Below are 22,300 nucleotides of genomic sequence, written 5' to 3'. Positions count from 1 at the left end.
TGAATAACAGGGATCTAAGGAAAAGAGTCATTCTCCCTATATTTCAGTTTTATAAGCTCCGCATCAAAGATGAGTGGTATTTACTAAGAGTACTCAAGAGGTCAGTAATACTTTGCCTTTTTTTTTTGACTCACATTCATCTGTACCTGCCCTTCTTTCTGGGCAGCCTCGGATCACCTTCTGCTTGTCTAGGATAATAAAGTGTCTGTTTCTGTTGCAGGAGGCATTGAATTTCTTTCCATCCTCAATAATGCCCATATAGTGTACTATGCAGATCTGACTGTGCTTTGGATAAAGTACTCCCATATTCCCAATTTCCGTTGGCAGCAGACCGAGAGTGGAACACATTGCCTTCTCTATCCCCTTTCTTAAAAGGAGCAAAAAGTGTGTCCATTTTAGGGAAATGAGAAGATAATGTCATAATGGATGAATTTTCTCTTGACAGTTGACAGTGTCTCTTTTCCTGATCACTCAAGTTCTCCCAAACTCAGTCTTTGTTTTACCTCTGTTTCATTTAATGAATTTGATTATTCTCTCCAGGTAACACTGACTTTTCTTATTTTTCATATTACGACTTAAGACTAGATTTTCCTGTTTTTTTTTTTACTCCTTTTTCCTCAGGTTTTTGTTTCCTTCTCGTGTCCCTTAACTGAGATTCATCAAATCCAGTCCTAGGAATTTCCATTTTTTCTTTTTCTTTTTTCAGCCTATACATCCCCATTTCTTTAGGTATTAAGTCTTGGGCTGATTCCTTCTGTAAGCACACACACACCCCACACTACCAGATATGAATTATTTTACACACCTGTAATACACATGTGTATTGTATATACACATCTGTATAGTTCCCATCCGTACTTCAACTATTACAGAATAGTTCTACTTTGATGTTATCACCAGAATCTTTCATATCTACATCCAGAAGCAGCATCTTTTGCTGTAAACTGGGTTCCCTTTTTACCTTTCCCATTCTCCATGTCCCCTTTTAACTCCCAATTTGGTCACTAGGCTTTTTTCTGATTTCAAGTAAAATGCTGTTTAGATTTTCCTGTTGAGGCAAGTCAGCACAAAAGCCCAGGAAATGAGAAAATGTAGGATTGCAGAAATCTGCTGCTACTGATCTCAGGATGCCTGTAGCAGCATGGTCAGTGAACGACTGCAAGGACAATGCCTGAAGCCTTTGGCAAAAAACCTCACATCTGCTGATGATCACAGCGCTACCTGTAGCTGCCCCTGGAGAATAATGACTTCTACTTCTCTTTTTTTTTGCGGGCCCGTAAGCCATGGCCGCTGGGCCTGCGCGTCCGGAGCCTGTGCTCCACAACGGGAGAAGCCGCAGCAGTGAGAGGCCCGCGTACCACAAAAAAAAAAAAAAAAAAAAAAAAAAAAAAGAGGTCCCAAATAATAAAGGAACAAGGTGCTTGTTGCTCCTTACAACCTGCTTTCATGAAAAAACTGCATATACTTATTTAAGTAACATTCAAATACAAAAATATAACACATTTACCTCCCATCCAACATCCTACATACTTAGTGTTAATAGTATATATTAACTATTAGTTAATAGTTAACTAATAGTATGTTAATAGTATTTTCCCCACCATTATCTAATTATAGAAAAATATATAGATAATTTTTAGACAAATGAGATACTTTGTTTACATCATTTTATGTCACTTTCTCTCATCACTTAAAATTATACCAGACATCTAAGTCAGTGCACATATAACTGTATTGGGCTCAATAGAATTATATTTAAAGATACACCATATGATCAATCCCTTACTCATGGACATTCATTCATTGAATAAACATTAAGTAATTACTATGTGTCACATTCTTTTCTAAAAGTTGGAAATAGATTGGTAAATAAGGCAGGTAAGGTCCTTGACTAGTCACTGTACTCTATATACATTTACATACCCAGGACTTTTAGAGTGAGTGAGTGAGCGTGTGTGTGTGTGTGTGCGTGTGTACGTGTACACCGTATTCTTTATACATTCATCTGTCAATGGACACTTAGTTTGCTTCCACCCTGTAACTATTATAAATAAAGCTGCTATGAACATGGGGGTACGGGTAAATCCTCAAGATAGTGATTTCATTTCCTTGAGGTAATATACAGAAGCAGAATTGCTGGATCCACAATTCTGAGCCAAAGAGATTTTATCTGTTCTGATTAAGGGAACTGAGGTTATGTGCTTGATATTACCTGTTGATACTTCACACCTTCCCCATCTTTTACTCCCTCCCTGTATGGCAGGGACTAGAAGCACTTCCTACTCTCCCTTGCCAGCAGGATTCCATTTTGAGAATCCACCAACGAGAGACAATTACACAAAATTTTAAAGGTCAAAGAGAAGTAGAAGGGGCTTCCCTGGTGGCCCAGTGGTTAAGAATCCGCCTGCCAATGCAGGAGACACGGGTTCGTGCCCTGGTCCGGGAAGATCCCACATGCCGCCTAGCAGCTAAGCCCGTGAGCCACAACTACTGAGCCTGCGCTCTAGAGCCTTCGAGCCACAGCTACTGAAGCCCACGAGCTGAGAGCCCACGCTCCGCAACAGAAGAAGACACCTTAGTGAGAAGCCTGTGCACCGCAATGAAGAGTGGCCCCCGCTTGCCACAACGAGAGAAAGTCCGCGCGCAGCAACGAAGACCCAACGCAGCCAAAAATAAATAAATAAATAAATTTACTTTAAAAAATAAAGCAGAAACTAATTTAAAAAAAGAAGAAAAAAAAGCATATATCCTCACTTAAAAGAGATAGAGAATTGCATGGAGCAAAATGTTTTAAAGTTCCTCATTCTGCCTTTCTCTTCCTGCCTTACCACCCACACATACTCAGAGAAAGCCGTTTTTATATATTTTCTGTACATATGTAAACACAAAAGTTATTTGCTCTTTAAAAAACTTAACCTTATGCATCTGGACATTCTTTCCATCTTCAGAGATTTATGACATTCTTTTTAATGGATGTGTAATACTTCATTGTATTGACATGTACTGTAATTTATTTACCCAGGTATACATTCTTATTGCATCCTCTTTGTTCTTTCAAAAGAAAATTATTTAAGGAGGAATGTCTCTCTGTCCCAGTGAAATGTTAGCAAAATAGTACATTTAGTTTTGAGACCTAAGCTTTGGTATATATCTATTTCTCTATTTTATTGTATATTCCCCTTTAATGGTTGTGGTTTCATTCCTGTATATTTCAGGTCTTCGTATCAATGGAGAGCTAATTACTGCCTACCCTCAGGTGGTGGTAGTGAGAGTACCAACCCCTTGGGTGCAAAGTGATAGTGACATCACTGTATTGCGTCATCTAGAGAAGATGGGATGCAGGTTGATGAACCGACCTCAAGCCATCCTGAACTGTGTTAATAAGTTCTGGACGTTTCAAGAGTTGGCAGGTCATGGTGTTCCTCTGCCAGATACTTTCTCTTATGGTGAGTTAACTAATAAGAATTTATAGCCTAAATTTTAGAGCACCAGTAAGTTTTGAAAGCCCTACTAAACTAATAGGGTTATGTGATATAAGGAAATTTGTGAACAAGGAAGAACTCTTAGAAGCAATTTTCAGTTTTAACAAACTGGGCAGGAGAATTATGAATCTGTGTATGGTATGGGTAGAATGGGCTGACCAAAGTTTCTGTAATGGGCCAAATAGTAAACATTTGGGGCTTGCCAGGCTATAAGTTCTCTCTTGTGACCCTCAGTAAAGCTGTTGTACTGAGAAACGTGCTGTGGACAAAGCTTAAACAATGAGTGTGGCTGTTTTCTAGTAAAACTTAATTACAAAAAAGGGCTGTATGCCACATCAGTCCTTAGCGTGGCAACCCCTGAGGTAAAAGCATCTATCATCTCTATAATTTCTGATTATCTTCATTACCATTTTCATGATAATGGTTCATCAATATTTTCATATTTTTAAAGAAAGTTACACTATACTAGGTGTGCTTTAAACCAGTGCTTCTAAAATCATCTGTGGTAGAGGACTATTTCTTTTTTAAGACCCATTTGCTGTGGATAAGTACACATGAAGTACCGTAAGAATAGCAGAGCAATGCCAACTTGCCTTCTTGTGCTTACTCTTTTCGTATGTATCTGGACACGTATCAGTAGCACAGAAGTCACAAACAGGCGGGGGTTACTGGACCACACGTGGAGTAGGACTGCTGTACACAGTATCATGCTAGTACATTCCCTGCCTTTCCAGTTTGTCTAGTTTGGAAAGAATCAGACAGCGTACCTTTTCATAAAAATATTTCTTAAAATGTCCAGCAGAATGCTTGGAGAGTTAACGAGGCTTTAAAAAGAAACTCCTGTCCTGTTACCGTTTGAGAGTTCTTTTGAGATACTATATAGTTTATTTCATCGTTCTGCAATTCTGATTTTAAGAGAATGGAAAGGAGAAAAGTATATTAACCAAATTAAGGAATATTACTTGTCCTCTCACGTTTAAGGTTTAAAATTTGGAGACTAGGTCATCTTAATATCTCTAACCTGCAAAGTTATGATATCACAGTTGTTTAATGAACCTTTTCTTGGTCTGATTATTCTGTCATGCTGATGTTTTACAACTACAATCCATTTTTGCTGTAGCTTTGCTTCTGTATCGTTTGTTCCTAGGAATATAAACAGAAAGAACAAGACGTAACCCATGGGTACTGAATGGCAGCTCAGTGTAGAAAGAACTCTGATTTATAATAGAGATAAGAAATATTAATTTGTGTATTTGACGAGAGAGAGAACCGTGCCTGCGCATGCAGCATCTTTTCAACTTTGGATAAGTCTCCCCAACTGCCTCACTCTTCTGTTTCTTAATCCAAGTAGAATTCCATATACTAAAGTAGATCTTGGCTTCTATTATTTGTGTGGTAGAGAAATAAGGGCTAAAACTATGAAAAATGTTATAGAGTCAGGGAACTTTGTTTTAATTTCTTTGAGTTGTATATTAGAATATTTATAGTTTAAGATAGTTTTTATCCATTTTAAAAGGAGTGGTTGTTTAACTGAAGACAAAATTTAGCCATCAGGTTCTTACCTTATACCTCCCTTGTCTTGCTGACTTTAGTATAGATAAAATTGATCACAAAACACCTCTGTTGCTGTTCTTAAATTTCTTTTTTGCTCAAACCAGGTGGTCATGAAAATTTTGCTAAAATGATTGATGAAGCAGAAGTACTGGAGTTCCCAATGGTAGTGAAGAATACACGGGGTCATAGAGGTGTGTATGAGTTATGGCTACCACACATAATATTGAAATTACTTTTGAGAATTAATAAGTGATTATACAAAACAGATTTTTTAAGGCTTAAATTAGATCTGCCTTGTATTTGCTCATGGTTATTGACTAGACAGTAGTCTTGTCAATTGAAGTTTATAGCTTTTGAAACAGAGCTTCTGAAGAATTACTCTAGGGAAATTGCTAGGTGCATGGTACCTCAGACTTACAGAAGGCGCTTTTGTGAGTTGTTCTGCTAGGCTGGAACAACAACAACTCACATTTCTGTTCGTTTAGTGGTTATCCTAGAGATTTTAAGATGCATACTTTAATGTAGGCTGAGTCTTAATATCTTTATCTTCCTTTTCAACAATGCAGGGATTCTAGATCACCAACTCCATCATCCCCATCCCAATCTATATAGTTTGAAGACAGTGTATAAAATATCTTAATAACTTCAGATTAAGTAACTGTTTCTTAAGGCATAAAATGATTCATAGATCCAAGTACTTCACAAGGTTTAGTGCTTTGACAGAGATAGCTGGGTCAGGGTTCAGCTGGGACTTTTGACTGCACTGTTTCTACTTGGCTTCTCCAGTATGGCAGCCAAGAAGTCTCAGGGCTCCTGCAGTGAATGCTCCAGTGAACAAAGAATCTGTGTGACCTTTTACAATTTAGCGTCAGAAGTCAGATAGAATTGCCTATTCTGTATTTTTCTGAAACAATTACGTCCCCTCCTAGATTCAAGGGATAGGATATAGATTCCTCCTCCTCTTGATGGGAAGAATGTCAAAGGATTTATAACCATGTTTTAAAAGCAGACACTTCTGTTGGCATAGAAGTAGTAACATACTGCTATTTTACTATATGCAAACATGGCATCTTAATATTGTGTAATATATAAAACATACGTTTTAACTCAGAAAAATGTTTTGTTGATAAGTGGGGCTAGTATTATTGGCTAACCTGGAGGAATACAAATCTTAAGAACCCAAATATTTACTTTGTCTTTATATACATTTTACCATAATGCTGTTACTTTGGTTAAAAAGCAGTTGGTTCTGAAAAAGTAGACTGGGACACAAGAAAATGCAGGTAATGATACCAACTGCTCATAGTTTGTTGACTTACATTTTTTATTCTTTTCGATCACAGGCAAAGCAGTTTTCTTGGCTCGTGATAAGCACCATTTGGCTGATCTAAGCCATCTTATTCGCCATGAAGCTCCATACCTGTTTCAGAAGTATGTTAAAGAGTCTCATGGAAGGGATGTACGTGTCATTGTCGTGGGAGGCCGTGTGGTTGGCACCATGTTACGCTGTTCAACGGATGGGAGGATGCAAAGCAACTGCTCACTAGGTAAAAGCAATGCAAGTGTCTTTCTAGGATATAAAGTAATATTATTAAAGCTTATTCAGTGAGTATTTGTATATAACTTAGATCTTTTTATTTAATATGTTGAAAAACGTATCTTTCACATGTAAATATGATTCATAGATTTACCACTAATATAATAAATGTATAGAATTGTTTTTCTAGTAATGAAGTTGGATTTTTCTGAATCATAAATTTGCTTTCACCCAGGCTCAATTTGTACCCCAATTCGCACATGTGTGAAATGTCTAACAAATTCCCTCTTTGGTCATATTATTTCATTTAAGCTGTGTCCTAACCCATTTTACCCATTAGTCCAAAGAATGTTGCTGATTTTGATTTGCTTAAGTGTGTATCTTCTGAGATTTCTTACTGTTGAAGCGCCTCAGAACGTAGTCTGGGTTTTTTCTTCTTCTCTGTTTATTTTATGTTCCTAGTAATCTTACCTAGCTCATGGCTTTAGATGCTATCTATGTTATTATTTTCAAATTTATCTCTCCAGTTTAGGCTTTCTTCCTGAACTCCAGGCCCATGTAAATCACTGCCTCTCAATATCTCCATGTAGATGTCTGTTAGACGTTTTAGTCTTAACATGTCCAAAACTGAACTCCTCATCCTAACTCCTCCTCCCAATATGTCCCATCCACAGTTTTCTCCTTATTGTTTTTTGGCAACTGTATCTTTCTAGTTTAGACCAAAATTCTTGGAGTCATTCTTGATCTCCTCTCTAGTCTAACACCTCAGATCCAAACTCCTTGAAATCTCTACTCTCAAAATGCATCACCTCTTGTTCCCTCTCTTTTCCCATGAGAGGATTAGAACAGTTTTACTTCCCTTCCTACTCCTCCCTCTTGATTCATTCATTCACTGAACAAATATTTTTGAGTACCTCCTAAGTATCAAGTACTGTTATAGCAGTATTTTGTATATAGCAGTGAACAAAACAGACAAAAATTTCTGCTTCCCTGGGCTTTGTATTCCAGTGTTTTACTGATGAAACCATTTAATAGTTTTAGTTCAAGTCTATAATAGAATTTCTTTTATTGTGTGTCTCTTCTGTTTCAAGAATCCTTATGTAGCACTTACTTTATCCATTCCCAGGCAGTCTTTATCTGTTTAGAGTTAATTACACCTGTATTGCAAGAATTACACTACTCGTCACTGTTTACTCCCCATCTGCATCTTCCCATATCTTGAGTTTTCTGTCCTTAGTCATTTACTGCTATGTTAGTATCTTTTCTTGATTATTTTCCCTGGATGGTGTACGTGAGTGATAGATACCTCATAGCTTGCTTGCTTTCTCAAACGAGAATGATATATTGGCTGAGATAGGATTCTTAAATTGTGTGAGTCTTGCTTCTGTTCTACTGCTTTACAGTTTACACTTTTGCAATTGAATGTCCAAATCTACTCTGAGTTTGGGAGGGGGATAGGTAATTTATATTCTTTGTAAGTTTGTTTTTTGTTTTGTTCTCTTATTTTTGGTTGTTTTGTTTTATTTGAAATGCTAAACAGTTTTGTCAGGATATTTTCAGATATGTGTCTCTTCTCAGTCAGTCCAACCTGGATTTTAGTAAGCTGTTTCTGTCAGATTCAGTTTTTCCAAGCTTCAGGAAAATTTCTTCTCTCCTTCTGGGGGTTAGGGTTTTTCTGATTCAGTTATCCAAATTTTTTATCCTTCTTTTGTGACTTCACCTCAGGTTTTTTGTATGTGCTTCAAAATATTTCTTACAGTAGATTTTCCAAGTTATAAGTTAGACCCACAAAAGCAACTCTCCTTCAGTTCCTCTGTTGAAAGTTTTAAGTTGGGTAATCATGTTTTTGTTTTAGTTCAGAGAGTCTTTTTGTGCTAAACTTGAATTTGTGCTCTTATTTCTTTCATTCAAGTCATAGACAGCTTGTTATTTGTTCTTGTTATTGTCACATCACATCAGAGGTCTGCTCTGGTTATTTGGAGCATTCCAGATGGCCTCAGTACTATGGATGCTGAGAAGCAGTGTCATTTAATTCATTGGCTAGTGTGCCAGTCCCCTCCTTCCTGCACTCCCCTCCCCTACTCTTCCAGCCACAGTGGTAAGGGGGACTCTGGTCATATGTGCATTTACCTTTGGTCTCTTTGGGTCAGGCATACTTACATAGTACTGATGTCAGCTTTCCTCCTGTTGAGCTCCTTAAGCCAAGATTTTGTCAAAATTCTTTTGCTTTCTAGTCCTTATCTAGTCCTTTCTAGTCTTGAAGCGTGTCTCCAACTAGTTCTAATTCTTTTCTCTCAGATACCAGCGAAGACTTCACGCACACTCCTCCAGCTACCTGAAACCCCAGAATGCTTTTGGCTTAGGAACAGCAAAGAGATTAGAATTGGGACTGTGGAGGAAGAGGAGCATGTTCCTAGATTCTGTCCTCTCTCCCTCTTATGCATCTCTATTTTTACAAATCAAAATCTGAAACTGATAAAAACCAATAACAACATTAAGTGGTTTAACTGTATTTATGCAAAAGTTCCATGTTATTGCAAGTAAGATAGGCTTCAGTGAAAGTTGAATGTCTTCAGAAAAAAATAGCATATGGAAAAAGTACTAAGTCATGAATTTGTTGAGAGACTGTGTTGGAAGGGGATTCCCTAATGAAAGAATCTTAGACTTCAGTGTCCCAGTTTTACACCAGAATAACACTTTTGCTATTCTACTGATTCAGAAGAGAGGTTTAGCCTTAGAGGCTAACTTTAAGGTCAGCTTTAGTTTTACTCCAAAATTTTATCATTTTGGTAACTTATCTTATTTCTCTTTTGCCAGGTGGTGTCGGGATGATGTGCTCATTGAGTGAACAAGGGAAACAGCTAGCTATCCAGGTGTCTAATATCCTGGGAATGGATGTGTGTGGCATTGACCTGTTGACGAAAGACGATGGCTCCTTCTGTGTCTGCGAGGCCAATGCAAATGTAGGTTTCATAGCCTTTGATAAGGCTTGTAATCTAGATGTAGCTGGTATCATAGCGGACTATGCCGCCTCCCTTCTGCCCTCTGGCCGGCTCACCCGGCGTATGTCCCTGCTCTCCGTGGTGTCCACGGCCAGTGAGACTAGTGAGCCGGAGCTGGGTCCCCCAGCCAACACTGCTGTCGACAACATGAGCGCAAGTTCCAGCTCTGTTGACAGCGACCCTGAAACCACGGAGCGAGAGCTGCTCACCAAGCTCCCGGGGGGCCTATTCAACATGAACCAACTGCTAGCCAATGAAATCAAACTCCTGGTGGAGTGATTCCACCAGTAAATAATTAACCAACAAAACCCTTGTAAAACTTTCTTTTTCTTCTTTCCTTTTTTTTCTTTCTTTTTTCTTTTTCTTTTTTTTTTTTTAAACCAACTTGCAATGCTGTTCATGGAAAATGCTCAGAAAGATGAGAGAAAATTGAGTAGGATTAGTTAGGAGGGAAGAATGGGGGAGATAGACGAGACCTTTGCTACTAAGATGTTACTGACTTTGATTTACAAATCCTACAGATAGAGAGGCAGAAGAGGTGAGATACAGAAAAATGTCAGGCTCTCATAGTTTTACATTACTCAGAAATGTGTAGGCTCTCAGGCCATGAAGAACATAATATTTTCATGGTCTCTTGCTTTTGTTTTTGTACAGTTGGTACAAATTTCAGAGTAGTGTACTTAACATTGTGTTGTAATCCGTGAGGAAGACATCTACCTAAATTATAATTTTTTTATACAAATCTGAAAATTCAGCCTATACACTATTATCTAGGCGCTTTATGTTCATAGTTATGAAATCTTGAGGAGCTCTGTTATTGACTTTTCCCCCTTAGTTTGGGTGGGAGGGCAACGTGAATGTGACCCAATAAAGATTTTTTTTTAATGATAAAGTTGGCATGTTTGCATGATAAAAGGGAAATGAACAGTATTGCAATGTCTGGCACACAAAATAACATTTACTCCATTGTAGATAAAATTGCACTAGTTAAAAATATGTGCATTGACTTGTATTTGTTAGTGTTTTAGCCTTTTTTGAAAGATATATGCTCTGTTAATGTTGCTTTTTTTTTTTTTAAATACATGCTAGTCTTAACATTCCCTGATCTATGCCTGCATCTTTAACAATGGCCAAAGTGAAGAAAATGCTACCTTTTTTGTTAACAAGACACTGACTTGAAACATGTGCATTTAAAGCCTTTTATTTTTTTCCTTTTTTCTTTTGGTGGTTGGGCATTTAAAGAATAAGGACAAGGAAAAATATTTTTGGGGGGCAAATCAAGGGTCTATAAGTTCCTAAGTATAAAGTTGAAGTGATTTCTAATACCAGCGTTATATATCTGCATTTTTCACATTTTAGGAGGATGTGTGTGTGCGCGTGCGTGTGTGTGCACGCATGTGCACGCTTGCATGTTTATGTGCTTTGCTTTTTGTTTACACCAACCAATCAAAAAGGAAAGATTCTAGAAAATGGAGCATGATGGGAAACAGTTTTTTACTTTAAAAAAAAAACAACTGAGTTGTTTTCATAACTATAATCTACTGGTAGAGGTACTCACCTAAAGACATGAGGAGAATAGCTGCTGCTTAGGCTTTTGTGTATATGTATGTTGTTTGCTTTTTTTCTTTGGTTCTAGACTGTTCAGTGTATGATTTATTCCAGGCTACATGCTTTTCCTCTGCTTCTTGCTGTGCATTTTCTCCTATTACACATAGGTTTTGGGTTGGGGTGGACTGACCGTTTTTGTTTGGGGACTTATTTAGCAGTATTGAGTCTCTTATAGCCCTACTCTGAAGCCTTCAATATTCTACTCTTTATATTACTTTATTTCTGAATTTATAAAAGCCCCCAAACTGCATATAATATGAGCCTTTAAACATGGGTAAAACTATCCCAGTGAATGGTTTGGAAGGTGTGTTAAGAAATGGAGATGCACCCGAGCTCAACGTAATTTTTTTAAGCGGCAAGTTCCATCTCCCTACAATCCTCTGAAGCTTTTTACTCGAGTCCTTTCTTGCTTCTCCGGTGCTTTTTTCCTTCAGATGGACATTAAACATAATTTCTTGGACACTACTAGAGAGACTTCGAGGCAATAAGATCAGTATTAACCAGCTCTAACAGAGGTTTGATCATGCTTACTTGTACAGTTTTTCCCCCATTTTAAAAAAGGAATGTAATAAAACTTGTTTTTTTCCATAGAATTAAATAATATTAAAATGGAGTGAAAGGTTGATTGTTGACAAATAGAATAGTACCTCTGATCTGTGCAGTGTCTCATTTCACCTTAGAAAAAGATACATAAGAAGACTTCCTAATTTATTTTAGGATATTCTCATCTCATCTAAAAGAATTTGACTTGTACAGGGTTATTGTGCGACATATTGTGGAATATATAAGTACCTCTGGCTCACATGGTACTTCTTTTACTAAATGACCACACTTTGGAAGATGCACACTATTCGGGATAGAGAAATAAACAAGGGAGAAGGAATCGCTTAATTAAATCATCATTCATATGTGTGTAGAGACCATCTGGTTGCCACATAGATTATGATACACATATTTTGAATAGTTACATATCACATGTATATAGATTAGTGAATTCTAAAACAAATAGAACACCCTGTCTATTTGATGAAAACTCAAGGTTTCTGTTGGGTGGGATAAGGCACCAGGAAAAATGCAGATAGCCTTTTTAAAAAATTATCAAATTAACCAAGTACATTAGAAGAAATATCTGAGATGATTTCACTGTTAGTTTTACTCACTGCCCATCTTTTGTGCATTCACACTATGTTAAAACATAGCCTTACCAACCTATTTCTGGATCGTACACTGAATGGACAGGAATGGACATCTTAGAGTTTAAAAACATGAATATCCTCTTGAATTCTTTCAAAAAGTAAGGTAAAGAATATGAGCAAACCATACTGGAAGAACCCAAATAAAACAGCCCAGATATTTAAGTGAAAGTTAAATATATTTTCATATTGTTGAGTAACTTCCTTAAAATCTTTATTGCTATTATGAGAGGTAAAAATGTGTATTTATCAAATATGTATAGTTGTTATTTTATCATGCAAAAATCTGAATTATTGTAAAACTATTGTACATTGTTAAAATTGTAATTCTGAATTGTATTTAAAAGTAATTCTTTCTGATACTGTTTTTATGTCACCCATGATGAAAAGTGGACTATGTGTATACATAAACACACAAATATGAACTATTCCATTTAAAATTTTTAATAGTTATTTTCTTTTCATTGGTCATTTCTGTTGGCTTTAACTCCACTGAACTTTGAAATATTTCTGTATATGCTATCAAATAAGAAAATACCCTGGAACATTAGAAAAATCCATCAAGAGACTTGCTTTCATCAAGCGCTTTATCAGACTTTTGAAAAGGTATCAAAGGCATTGAAAGAAGTAATTGACTTTCAAGATCATCTCTTCTTTTTCTCAAGAAGAAAACAAAGGAAAAAGAAATTCTCTTCATTCAGTGAGTCCCCAGTTTGGGGTCTGGGGCGCTTAGAGACATTGTGAAATCAAATCTTGTGTTACATTTTTCTCCTGGCTCACTCTTTTTGAGAAGGTTTATGGGCTATATGGCTGGTGAGACACGATCCCCTCCTAAGAAAATGTAGGTGCTCAGACAGGTAACCTCTGCTGCTACTGTTTTTATTTGTTTGTTTGTTTGTTTAATTTCTTTTATAATTTGTTTTTGTCGTACTAGGATATTTTTAAATGTAATATATTGCAGGATTTATAACCAGGTTCACTGCTTTCTTTCTTTTTTTTTTCTTAAACAAAACAAAACAAAATTTAATTTAAGATACATTTAGGCGCCTTTGAAGCTTGGATTTTGGAATGTTTCAGTAGTGGACAGAAATCTGCTGTTGGAATCTTCTAGTCTTCCAGGTTTAATTTGAAATGTTTTTAGTTTTGTTTTGGATTTTTGTGTGGTATTTTATTTCCTTTATACCAGTGCCTTTTTGCCATGCTGTTTTGGGGTGGCTGCCTAACTCTAGTGAAAATTCTTTCTATATTAACGAAAATGTGGTGTTTTAAATTCCTTAATGTTTTGCATTTTTAAAATTGTTTTTAAAGAAATATTCTAACTGCTTGCACTATTACTGTTCTTTGTCAGCCTTTTCAGGAGACAAAAAAAACAAAAACAAACAAACAAACAAATACCCAGAGAAAAAACTTTCCTTCTTCCCCCTTCCTGATGATGAGTGAGAAGTATTGAGAACTTTCGGGGTCAGTGCCCTTCTAAACTCCCCTTCCCCCAATAATGCAGCTGTAGAATGAATGGTAAATGCAGCGGTTTGGATTCAGGCACAGCCCCAGCCTGCTGGCAGGTAATTTGATTCTTTCTCCTTTTTTTCATCACAAGGCTAACTTTACTTTCTTTTTAAAATTTCCTTTCTTTTATGTACTTTGAAGGCACCAATGGGTTTGTAATATAACTTGGATTTCAAAAAAACAATATAAACATATCTAGCAAATAATTTGGTTATAGAAAAAGTTCTGGGGGTAAAGTTTGAATTGGTTGGGATGAACCCAGGACTTTCTTTGGGGATTTGTTTTAGCCATTTAGATATCTCCATTCCTTGCATATATGTCTATAATTATTTCAGAGTGTGACTTTTTTAGCTTTGTTTTTGTTTTGGGTTTGTATGTTTCTTCCATTGTGCTACTCTGGCTTAAGCTTTTTCAGGGGTTGGTGTTCCGAATACACAGTGAGCTCACAGTATAAAGACATCAATTAGGAGTTGACAGGTATGGAAAACTAGAGTTTTGAAAGGTAAAATTAGGTTCTAGGTTATATATATGGTAAAAACTCAACATAGCCTTCAGTTGACCTTAGTGCTTCTCCTTCTGTGACTTCATTATAAAAGTGAAAGATAATGAGACAAAAGGTAATAGCATTTCAGGAGCAGCGTGATTTCAGAATTAATGATTTTAGCATTTCTGATACCCTAATTCTAACAAAGAGATAGATGTCAGCCATTCGAGATTATCATTAAATAATGGTTTAAATATTCAAAAGTTACAGGTTTGAACAGATTGGAGGGCATTTCTGAAGCACAAGATCTTGAAGCAGATTAATCAAGCCCATAAAACAAAGTTAATCACAGGAACAGGAATATAACTTATCCATTTTAATAGCCTTCCTGTTAATATTACTGTCCCTTCCTGTCTACCCCAGTCCCCCTACCCTTTTCCTCCTCTTTCCTGTCCTTCCCAAAGTTTTAGCTCTAATATGAGTTATTATCATTATGGGAGATAATCCTCTTTCTGATAGGTAGAATTTCAGTGTCAGTAGTCAGGACCTTTTCAAGATATATTTCTATTTGGATGTCCTATCCAAGGAGGCTGTAAGTCTAGTAACTCACTAGTTAGGGAATAGGAAATCCTGGCTCGTAATGCTGTTTCTACAGCTGAAGGCATAAAATAAGTCATACACTTGTTTTGTGCTTCAGTTCACTCATATGAGGTAGGGACAGTGATTCCCCTAAGCATCTTAAGATGCTTAAGATAAAAATATTTATGTCTTGAACTGAAATTTACCAACAAAGGAATCCTGGCTTCACTCCTGCAGTAATTTATGACGTATGGAAGGATCTTGTTCTCTTGCTGATGAGAATGGCTAGCATTAGCATGTGTGCACTCTGTGATTGCACGGGATGTGGAGGATTTGTGAACCTCCATTCCGCTGCCCCCCCCGCCCCCCAAGATCACTGCCATGTTAAAAATGATCTTGCTTTCAGATTTCACCATATTCAAACTATATTAGATGGTCCTTATATAGCATATATACCTGGCTGCTACTGTGGGGTTTGGGAACATGAGGGGTGGGGTGAATTGTTGTTGTTTTAGGTTTCAGTCAGACAGCCATCCCTGTGCCCCAGTTCCCAGAAGCACAGCAGGCCTCTAGGAGCATCCGTGGGAACGGCGCAGTCCTGACATCACCAACTCTCCTGCTCAGGCTCATCCCATATACAGAGGTCAAAGGGTGGGGCTTGAGATGGGGGAAGGAATGAGAAAGTAGAAACAATGTCACGGCAGTGCCACTGTTGACTAGCCTTTGGTGCTTATGTCAGTGTTTGTTTTATTTTTTAAGTTCACAAAGTAAGTTTTTATTTTGGGGTAAAGGTAGTGGGAGGGTGGAACAAAAGCCATTATTACTAGTTCATCATTATCACTAGCTCATTCTTGCATATTGTTCTTTAGTAGCGAATAAAGAATAAATTTGAAAGCTAGACCTCAATAATAAAGAGACTGGGAATAGAAATGAATCGCAGGATATTAAAAAACAAAACATTTATGTGGTATTAATTTCCAGTCTACAACCACTATTAATTATCTTTGTCACTCTCCCTTTTTTGCCCTAATTCTTTTATGTATGTATACAGTTTGAGGAAATGTGCATTTGTGGTCAGTCCTTTTAAAAGGACCTAATGAAATTACTACTCTTTTGCAAAAAATATACCCATTGCTTATATGGGCATACAAATGCTACCCTATTTTAAATGTAGGTGGCGTATGTGTTCGTGTTTTAATGTATTCAGAGCCATTGGGCAATAAGCAGTCCAGAACATGAAAACTCAAGCAGGTAAAGCACCTAACACCCTTAGTTTCTAGAATTACTTTTAAAAACTCCTTTATTGCTGCATCTTCCACAAGTCTTTTGGTAGTCTCTGAACTTAAAATTTGGAGGAGTTGACTACCTAGTTAAAATTTTAAGTTATGCGTTTATTATTTGTAGGGACAGGTGAAGAAGGAAAGTAACAGAAAAGGAATGGCTCCTTGAGATGGCAACTGCTGAGTTTCTAAATCTTTCTAGCTCCCCCCTCCTCCAGCTTAGCATGAACATTGATCATACGTGTTTTGATCTTCTGTGATTGGGATATTTGTTGTTTTAACTTGGAGGGGAGGTTTCGGGGAAACAGGAACTTCATACACGTGTGAAAATATGAAATGTTAAGGAATTTTTCTGTTTAATATGAATAGTAAGCAAGAACTTTTTCTATATACTCTTCTGCTGCAGCAGAGAAATAAACTGGTAGGTGGCAGCAGAAGAAAGAATTCTTCAGATTGATGGCTACTGACAAACTCTGCATAGGAGAAGAGATAGAGCATGACATACCACGACAAGCAAAGGGGGCAAAAATGGAAACAGGACTACGATCCCTGATCTTGACTCTTAAATGGTAAGTTAATTTCAAGAATGTGTTTTCAATATACCAGTGTCCCATAAGTCACTGTGGTGTGTAATCATGAATGCCTGTAAATTCTTGACATAGGGTGAATTTGTCCTAACTGGGGTACTATCATTCTTTAATTTGGAAAAAAATTAGCAATATGTAAAATTAGGGATTTCCAGTATATGGATACATGTGAAACCTTTTTTTCTCCCCAGCTTTATTGAGGTATAACAGATAAAATTGTAAGATGATGATTTGATATACATTGTGAAAGGATTCCCCCCCATCGAGTTATTATCATATCCAATATGTAGACCTTAATGATGGCAAAAATTATGCTATCTCACAGTAAATGTGATTTTTAAAAAAAATCTGCAAGATAAATGAAATATGCATTGTTAATCATTTTGTAAAATTGAAAGTGTCCCCTTTTTAGTGTGAGCACTGGGGGGATAACTACAGAAGTATGTAACTTGACAATATTTTGTGGTAAAAATGACCTTGTCTTCTGGCTATCTCATTCCTTTCTGGTCCCATTTCCTTGTCACTGTACCTGCCCATCAGTTCCGTTCTGCATATTCACCTTTCTGTCTTGCTTATCTGTCTCTGCCCTTCTTCTCCTACTCTTTCTTCAGTTGTGCTTCTGCTTTCCTGGTTTGGTATCTCTCTCTTTAGTCATTCAGTCCCTCGGGATTTTATTTTTCCAATGTTGTCATTTTTTGTCTCTGCCTACCTGTTTCTCTGTGTGTGTGTGTCCCCATTTTCATTTGTGTTCTCTCTGGTAAATAGGTCTATTTCCTTTCCATCAACAGCTGCCTTCAGACATGTGCATCAGTACCAGTATTGTGATTTTCTACATTTTAGAATTTGATGAGGCTGAATAAAATAAATGAAGTGATATTTTGAAGTCCCTAGATTTAAAGACTGTAATTTTCCATTCTTTTAATAAGTTGCAGACCTGTTTATTCACTCAACTACTTGTTTTACTATAGTATCTGTAGTAACAGATTAAACTACTGGCCTACAGAGGCCTACCATAGAAGTTTAGAATTTTTAAGTGGAAAGCTTAGAGGTCATATACTGTAATCTTGGATTTACTGGTAAAGAAACTAACGTTCAGAGAAGTTAGTAACTTAACCAGGATTACAGAGCCAGGACTACATCTGAAGTGTCCTAACTGCCAATACGGTGCTCTTTGCATTATGTGGCGTGCATTCTTCAAAATCTGCTGTAGTCCTGAATAAGTGAAGGGCTCTGCAATGAGACCGCTGAGAGTTAGAAAGAAAGTTGTCACTGTTTGGGCTTGTGGTTAGGATACTAAGGCAATCTGTGGGCAGCCATTTTAGGTGGTTTGTATGTAGAATTAATGAGTACATCATTTACAGGGTTTGAGAATAAAAAAGTGTCCCTTGTTAAGAGAAGATGCAAAGAGGTTCTTTGCAATTTCTGGTCAAGAGAGAAGAGAAGTGGATCTCTTAGATCTATTATACCACTAATCCTCTACCTCTCCTCTGGCCTACCTTTATTTCTGTTCTGGATAATGAATCAATCTGCAACAAAGGTAAAACATTATACTCTGATTTTTTTTTTTTCTGACAGATTTTTAGGTTAGCAACGGGAAGTAGATAGTTAAATGGCCTTACTGTGTATACTTGGAATAAAGGATTTATAGTAACATGAAGCTAGAGTAACTGATATTATTGTTTAAATACATGGTGAATTCTTTTGTTTTTTAAATAGTATAAAAAGAAGTCACCTTCTATTTAAAAATTGTTTAATGCTAAATACAGTTTTACATATATTAGTATGGAACACAAGAAAATACATGCTTCAGTTAATATGGTTAGAATTTCTAAACTTAAAAAGAGTTTTGTCACAAATTTTGGTTATTATATGGAGATGTCAGTGCTTTAGAACTGAAAGAAGCTTGAATCTTAATCTGAACCAAAATTTATTGCTCATTATATAATTTATTGAAAATGTAGTCTTGAGCACTAGAGTAAGAGCATTTAAGTTTAATTTTGTTTGTTCAGGAATTTTGCTACAATAACTTTCTGTGATGTTTTAGAAAAAATGTTCTTACCTCAATTTTTTCCTCTTGGTGCTAAAATAAAACACAATTGTCTATATTATAGGGTTGTCAAGGAGTAATTGCTGACACATCTTTTATATGATTGTATTTTTTAATGTGAAATTCAGTGTCTAAAATTGGGTTGATTTTTGTAAAATATAAATTATCTCTATAGTACAGTTTAAATCAATCACTAGGAAAATATGCTTACCTGGATGTCTAACTGAAATAAGTCTCACAAAACTCCAGTGATAAAGACCAAAGTTTTGGCTTTTGTGTTGGCAGCATCTTGAAAAAGTAGATAAAATAATGGACCTATAAATTGAATTATTGATTCTAGAGAGAAGAAATTTCAGGAAATAAGAATAGTTTCTCCTGAAGAAGACTCAAGTAAATCTGGGAAGTAAGCTTGCTCTTTTAAACCTGTTACAGGTTTAAGCTTTTAATTTTTAATGAATGATGATATACCTTAGTATACCTTTGTCAGCTGAGATCACCAAGATGAAATGTGGTAATTACAAAAAGGGTTATGATTCTTTTTAGCAATCTAGACAATTTGTATTTTTTTACTGTCACATTAGTTAATTTTCTTATTTTCCTTTTCTTTTTTCTCATCCTAATTATAAAGACTGTTTAAAACTGTGATTTAAGTGAGCTCTGTGTGTTTCCCCCCTAGGTTCTTTTGATCTCGCAGAATGGATGAAGACTGTATGTTTTTTCAAATGGAGGATAGAAGTACACAGAACAAGGAAGCAATAGCTCTAACCTGTTTAATTCAATGTGCTTTCTAAAATAAAAACACCGGAACTGGAAATGAAATGGCATGGAGTATGGTTTGTTCTTTTGTCAGTTATTTCTGCTCACTCCATTTTGTATGGGTTCACTTCAGTCTGCATATCTAGACCTGATGTCTAGCTCCACATGTGTCATTCTCTTTTTTTTCTTCACTTTTTGCAAGATTAAACTCCTTGGTTCTTGACAGACTGATCTCTCTATAAAATATTCTGATGTGATTACTCCTTTTGGCACAAAGATAGGCACTAAAATGTGTATTATGTGGATTTTCTCCTGTCCCTTTCATCTCAGTTTGTCTGACCATGTTGAATAATTATTGCTATGTTTTTATCTCTGAAGAAATGCGGCCTTTTTTCTGTTTCACTCTGACAAGACTCTAGCACACACTTGTCATAGCATTGCTCACTACATTTTAATCTTGTGACTGGAGACCATGTCTGACCTACTTTATTTGAACTGTAGGGGATCTAATAATATACATGTGTATACAGAGGCAGCCCTAGTACTTTTGACAAAATAGCCTTTGTAAGCTTTGACAAAATGGGCTTTGTAAGCAGATACTGATAACAAATTCTGATTTCATTACTTACTGTTTAAATGGTCTTTGGACAAGTCACCTGCAAGCCATAAAGGAGTGTTTGTAAAAAAATGGGAAGAATCGTACCTACTTTGCTAGTCTAATGTGTAAGTATTAGCTAAGCTATAATACGTGTATAATCCTTAGCACATAGTTGAGCATTTAATAAATACTGTCTTTTAATTCTGTAAACTTTGGTTATTGAAATCCTATTCAAGAGCTACCAAATCTTTTTTCATCTCAGAATGGAAGTCTGTAAGGTTTTCTTTCTTGATTTTCTTTTTTAAAAAAATTAATTTGTTCATTTATTTTTGGTACATTGGTTCTTTGTTGCTGTGCGGGCTTTCTCTAGTTGTGGTGAGCGGGGGCTACTCTTCATTGCGGTGCGCAGGCTTCTCATTGTGGTGACTTCTTCTTGTGGAGCACAGCCTCTAGGTGCACAGGCTTCAGTAGTTGTGGCACTCAGGCTCAGTAGTTGTGGCTTGCGGGCTCTAGAGAGCAGGCTCAGTAGTTGTGGTGCACAGGCTTAGTTGCTCTGAGGCATGTGGGATCTTCCCGGACCAGGGATCAAACCCAGGTCCCCTGCATTGGCAGGTGGATTCTTAACCACTGCACCACCAGGGAAGTCCATGATTTCCTTTCAGTTTTCTTATTTAAGCTCCTTTTAAACTCTTTTGGTTGGATCATTTGTGTGTGTGTGTGTGTGTGTGTGTGTGAGTGTGTGTGTGAGTGTGAGATTTCTCCTAATATAGATGGATTATTCCTCATTCCCACATTTCATTGGCTGAGGAATTTTATATTTCTTTAAAAAACCTTTTATCTCATTTTTTTCCAGGTTTTTCCCCCCGTCAGCTCATAACATAAATATTCTTTTCTTGCTCCTAAACCGAGAGAATTAAGTAAGGAAAATGCATACCATGTACCATAAGGAATAGTTTAGGATAGTATGACTTGTTTTCCCAAAAATGATTTGAGGAGACTTAATATAAATGTATTAAAACAAACAGAAGATTGGGATGAAGCCAAAATAGAGAAAAAAATAAGGTGAAAAGAAGGGTTAAAATGCATATGCATGCCATCAGGTCCTGTACATTTGCTCTGATAGAGGTGGACAGAATTGACAAAGAGTTGAATAAAATTAGAAAATTCATGGTAACCTTAAGATAGAAGCAGATATATTGTACAGGAAAAGCAATGTTTCCTGATCATGAGATGTCCCACAGTGCAGATCAATATGACACTAAAATTTAGTCCACTAAAGTCAGTCCAGTAAGAAGTCTTTTTGATGGTCTGAGCTGATCCCATGATTAAATTTTCTCGAAGTGTTCTTAGAACCACCTATATCATGATCACATGGATTATTTGTTAGGCTCCAGGGTCCTAAACCTGAATTTTTGGGTTGCCAGGAGTCTGCTTTTTGACAAACTGCTCAAGTGACTTATTCGTAGTAATGTTTGAGAATCACTGCCCTAAATCTTGTCAGTGATGGTGCCTTTAAGAAACACTGCTCTTTGGAACAGGGATTTTACTCTCTTAAAGGACAAATTCTAAGTATTTTAGGCTTTGCCGTCCACATACAGTCTCTTGCTTAAAAAAAAATAACCCTTTAAAAATGTAAAAACCATTCTTAGCTCAGTTTGTACAAAACAGGCTGATCCTTACTCTAGAGGAATGGGTGGGTGGATTGAATATACCTTAGGCAATGATCCATGAATTTTACTTCTCTAAATTGAGGCTTTGTTAGCAGAGTTTGAGGTTATTTGCTGTGATAGGAAAACAGATGTGTTGAAATTCTTTGTAATGAACCAAGAATGGTGCTTTGGTAGTTATGGAAGGTGGAAAAGTTGATATTCTCGTTAAAGTTAGCATAAGTAGAAATATCAGGACAGAAGGGTGTACGTTTCTAAAAATATTAAGACACCGAATCCTTCAAAGTTTTTCAGACTTGAAAGCTCAGTAAATAAGGATTTCAGTACTACAAACAGATGGGCTTAGTGGGTTGTTTACTTTTTTAGTTCTGTACTCAGCTACAGGAAGAATCCTTTAAAGGTGAGGGCTTCGTGAAGCAG

The 22,300-nt window shown here is 36.6% G+C and overlaps 1 protein-coding gene across 10 annotated transcripts in view; it reads left to right on the top strand.

Moving 5' to 3' along the window:
* The window catches only part of RIMKLB (ribosomal modification protein rimK like family member B), a 54,281-nt gene extending 34,603 nt beyond the window's left edge, over nt 1-19,678 (top strand). For 4 of the 10 annotated variants that reach the window (XM_082636543.1, XM_082636544.1, XM_082636542.1 and 1 more), the window contains exons 3-6: nt 3,216-3,446; nt 5,141-5,227; nt 6,380-6,583; nt 9,391-13,712. In XM_082636543.1, the coding sequence (XP_082492669.1) occupies nt 3,216-3,446; nt 5,141-5,227; nt 6,380-6,583; nt 9,391-9,854 (986 nt within the window). In that variant the 3' untranslated portion in view covers nt 9,855-13,712. The other 6 variants (XR_014295358.1, XR_014295360.1, XR_014295356.1 and 3 more) reach the window with 6 other exon arrangements.
* The last annotated feature ends 2,622 nt before the right edge of the window (nt 19,679-22,300 follow it).

This window comes from Mesoplodon mirus, assembly GCF_964341445.2.
Source record: "Mesoplodon mirus genome assembly, chromosome: 11".
NCBI lineage: Eukaryota > Metazoa > Chordata > Mammalia > Artiodactyla > Ziphiidae > Mesoplodon > Mesoplodon mirus.
Note: the sequence above shows the minus strand (reverse complement) of the source record. Positions and strands in the feature narration are given on the sequence as shown.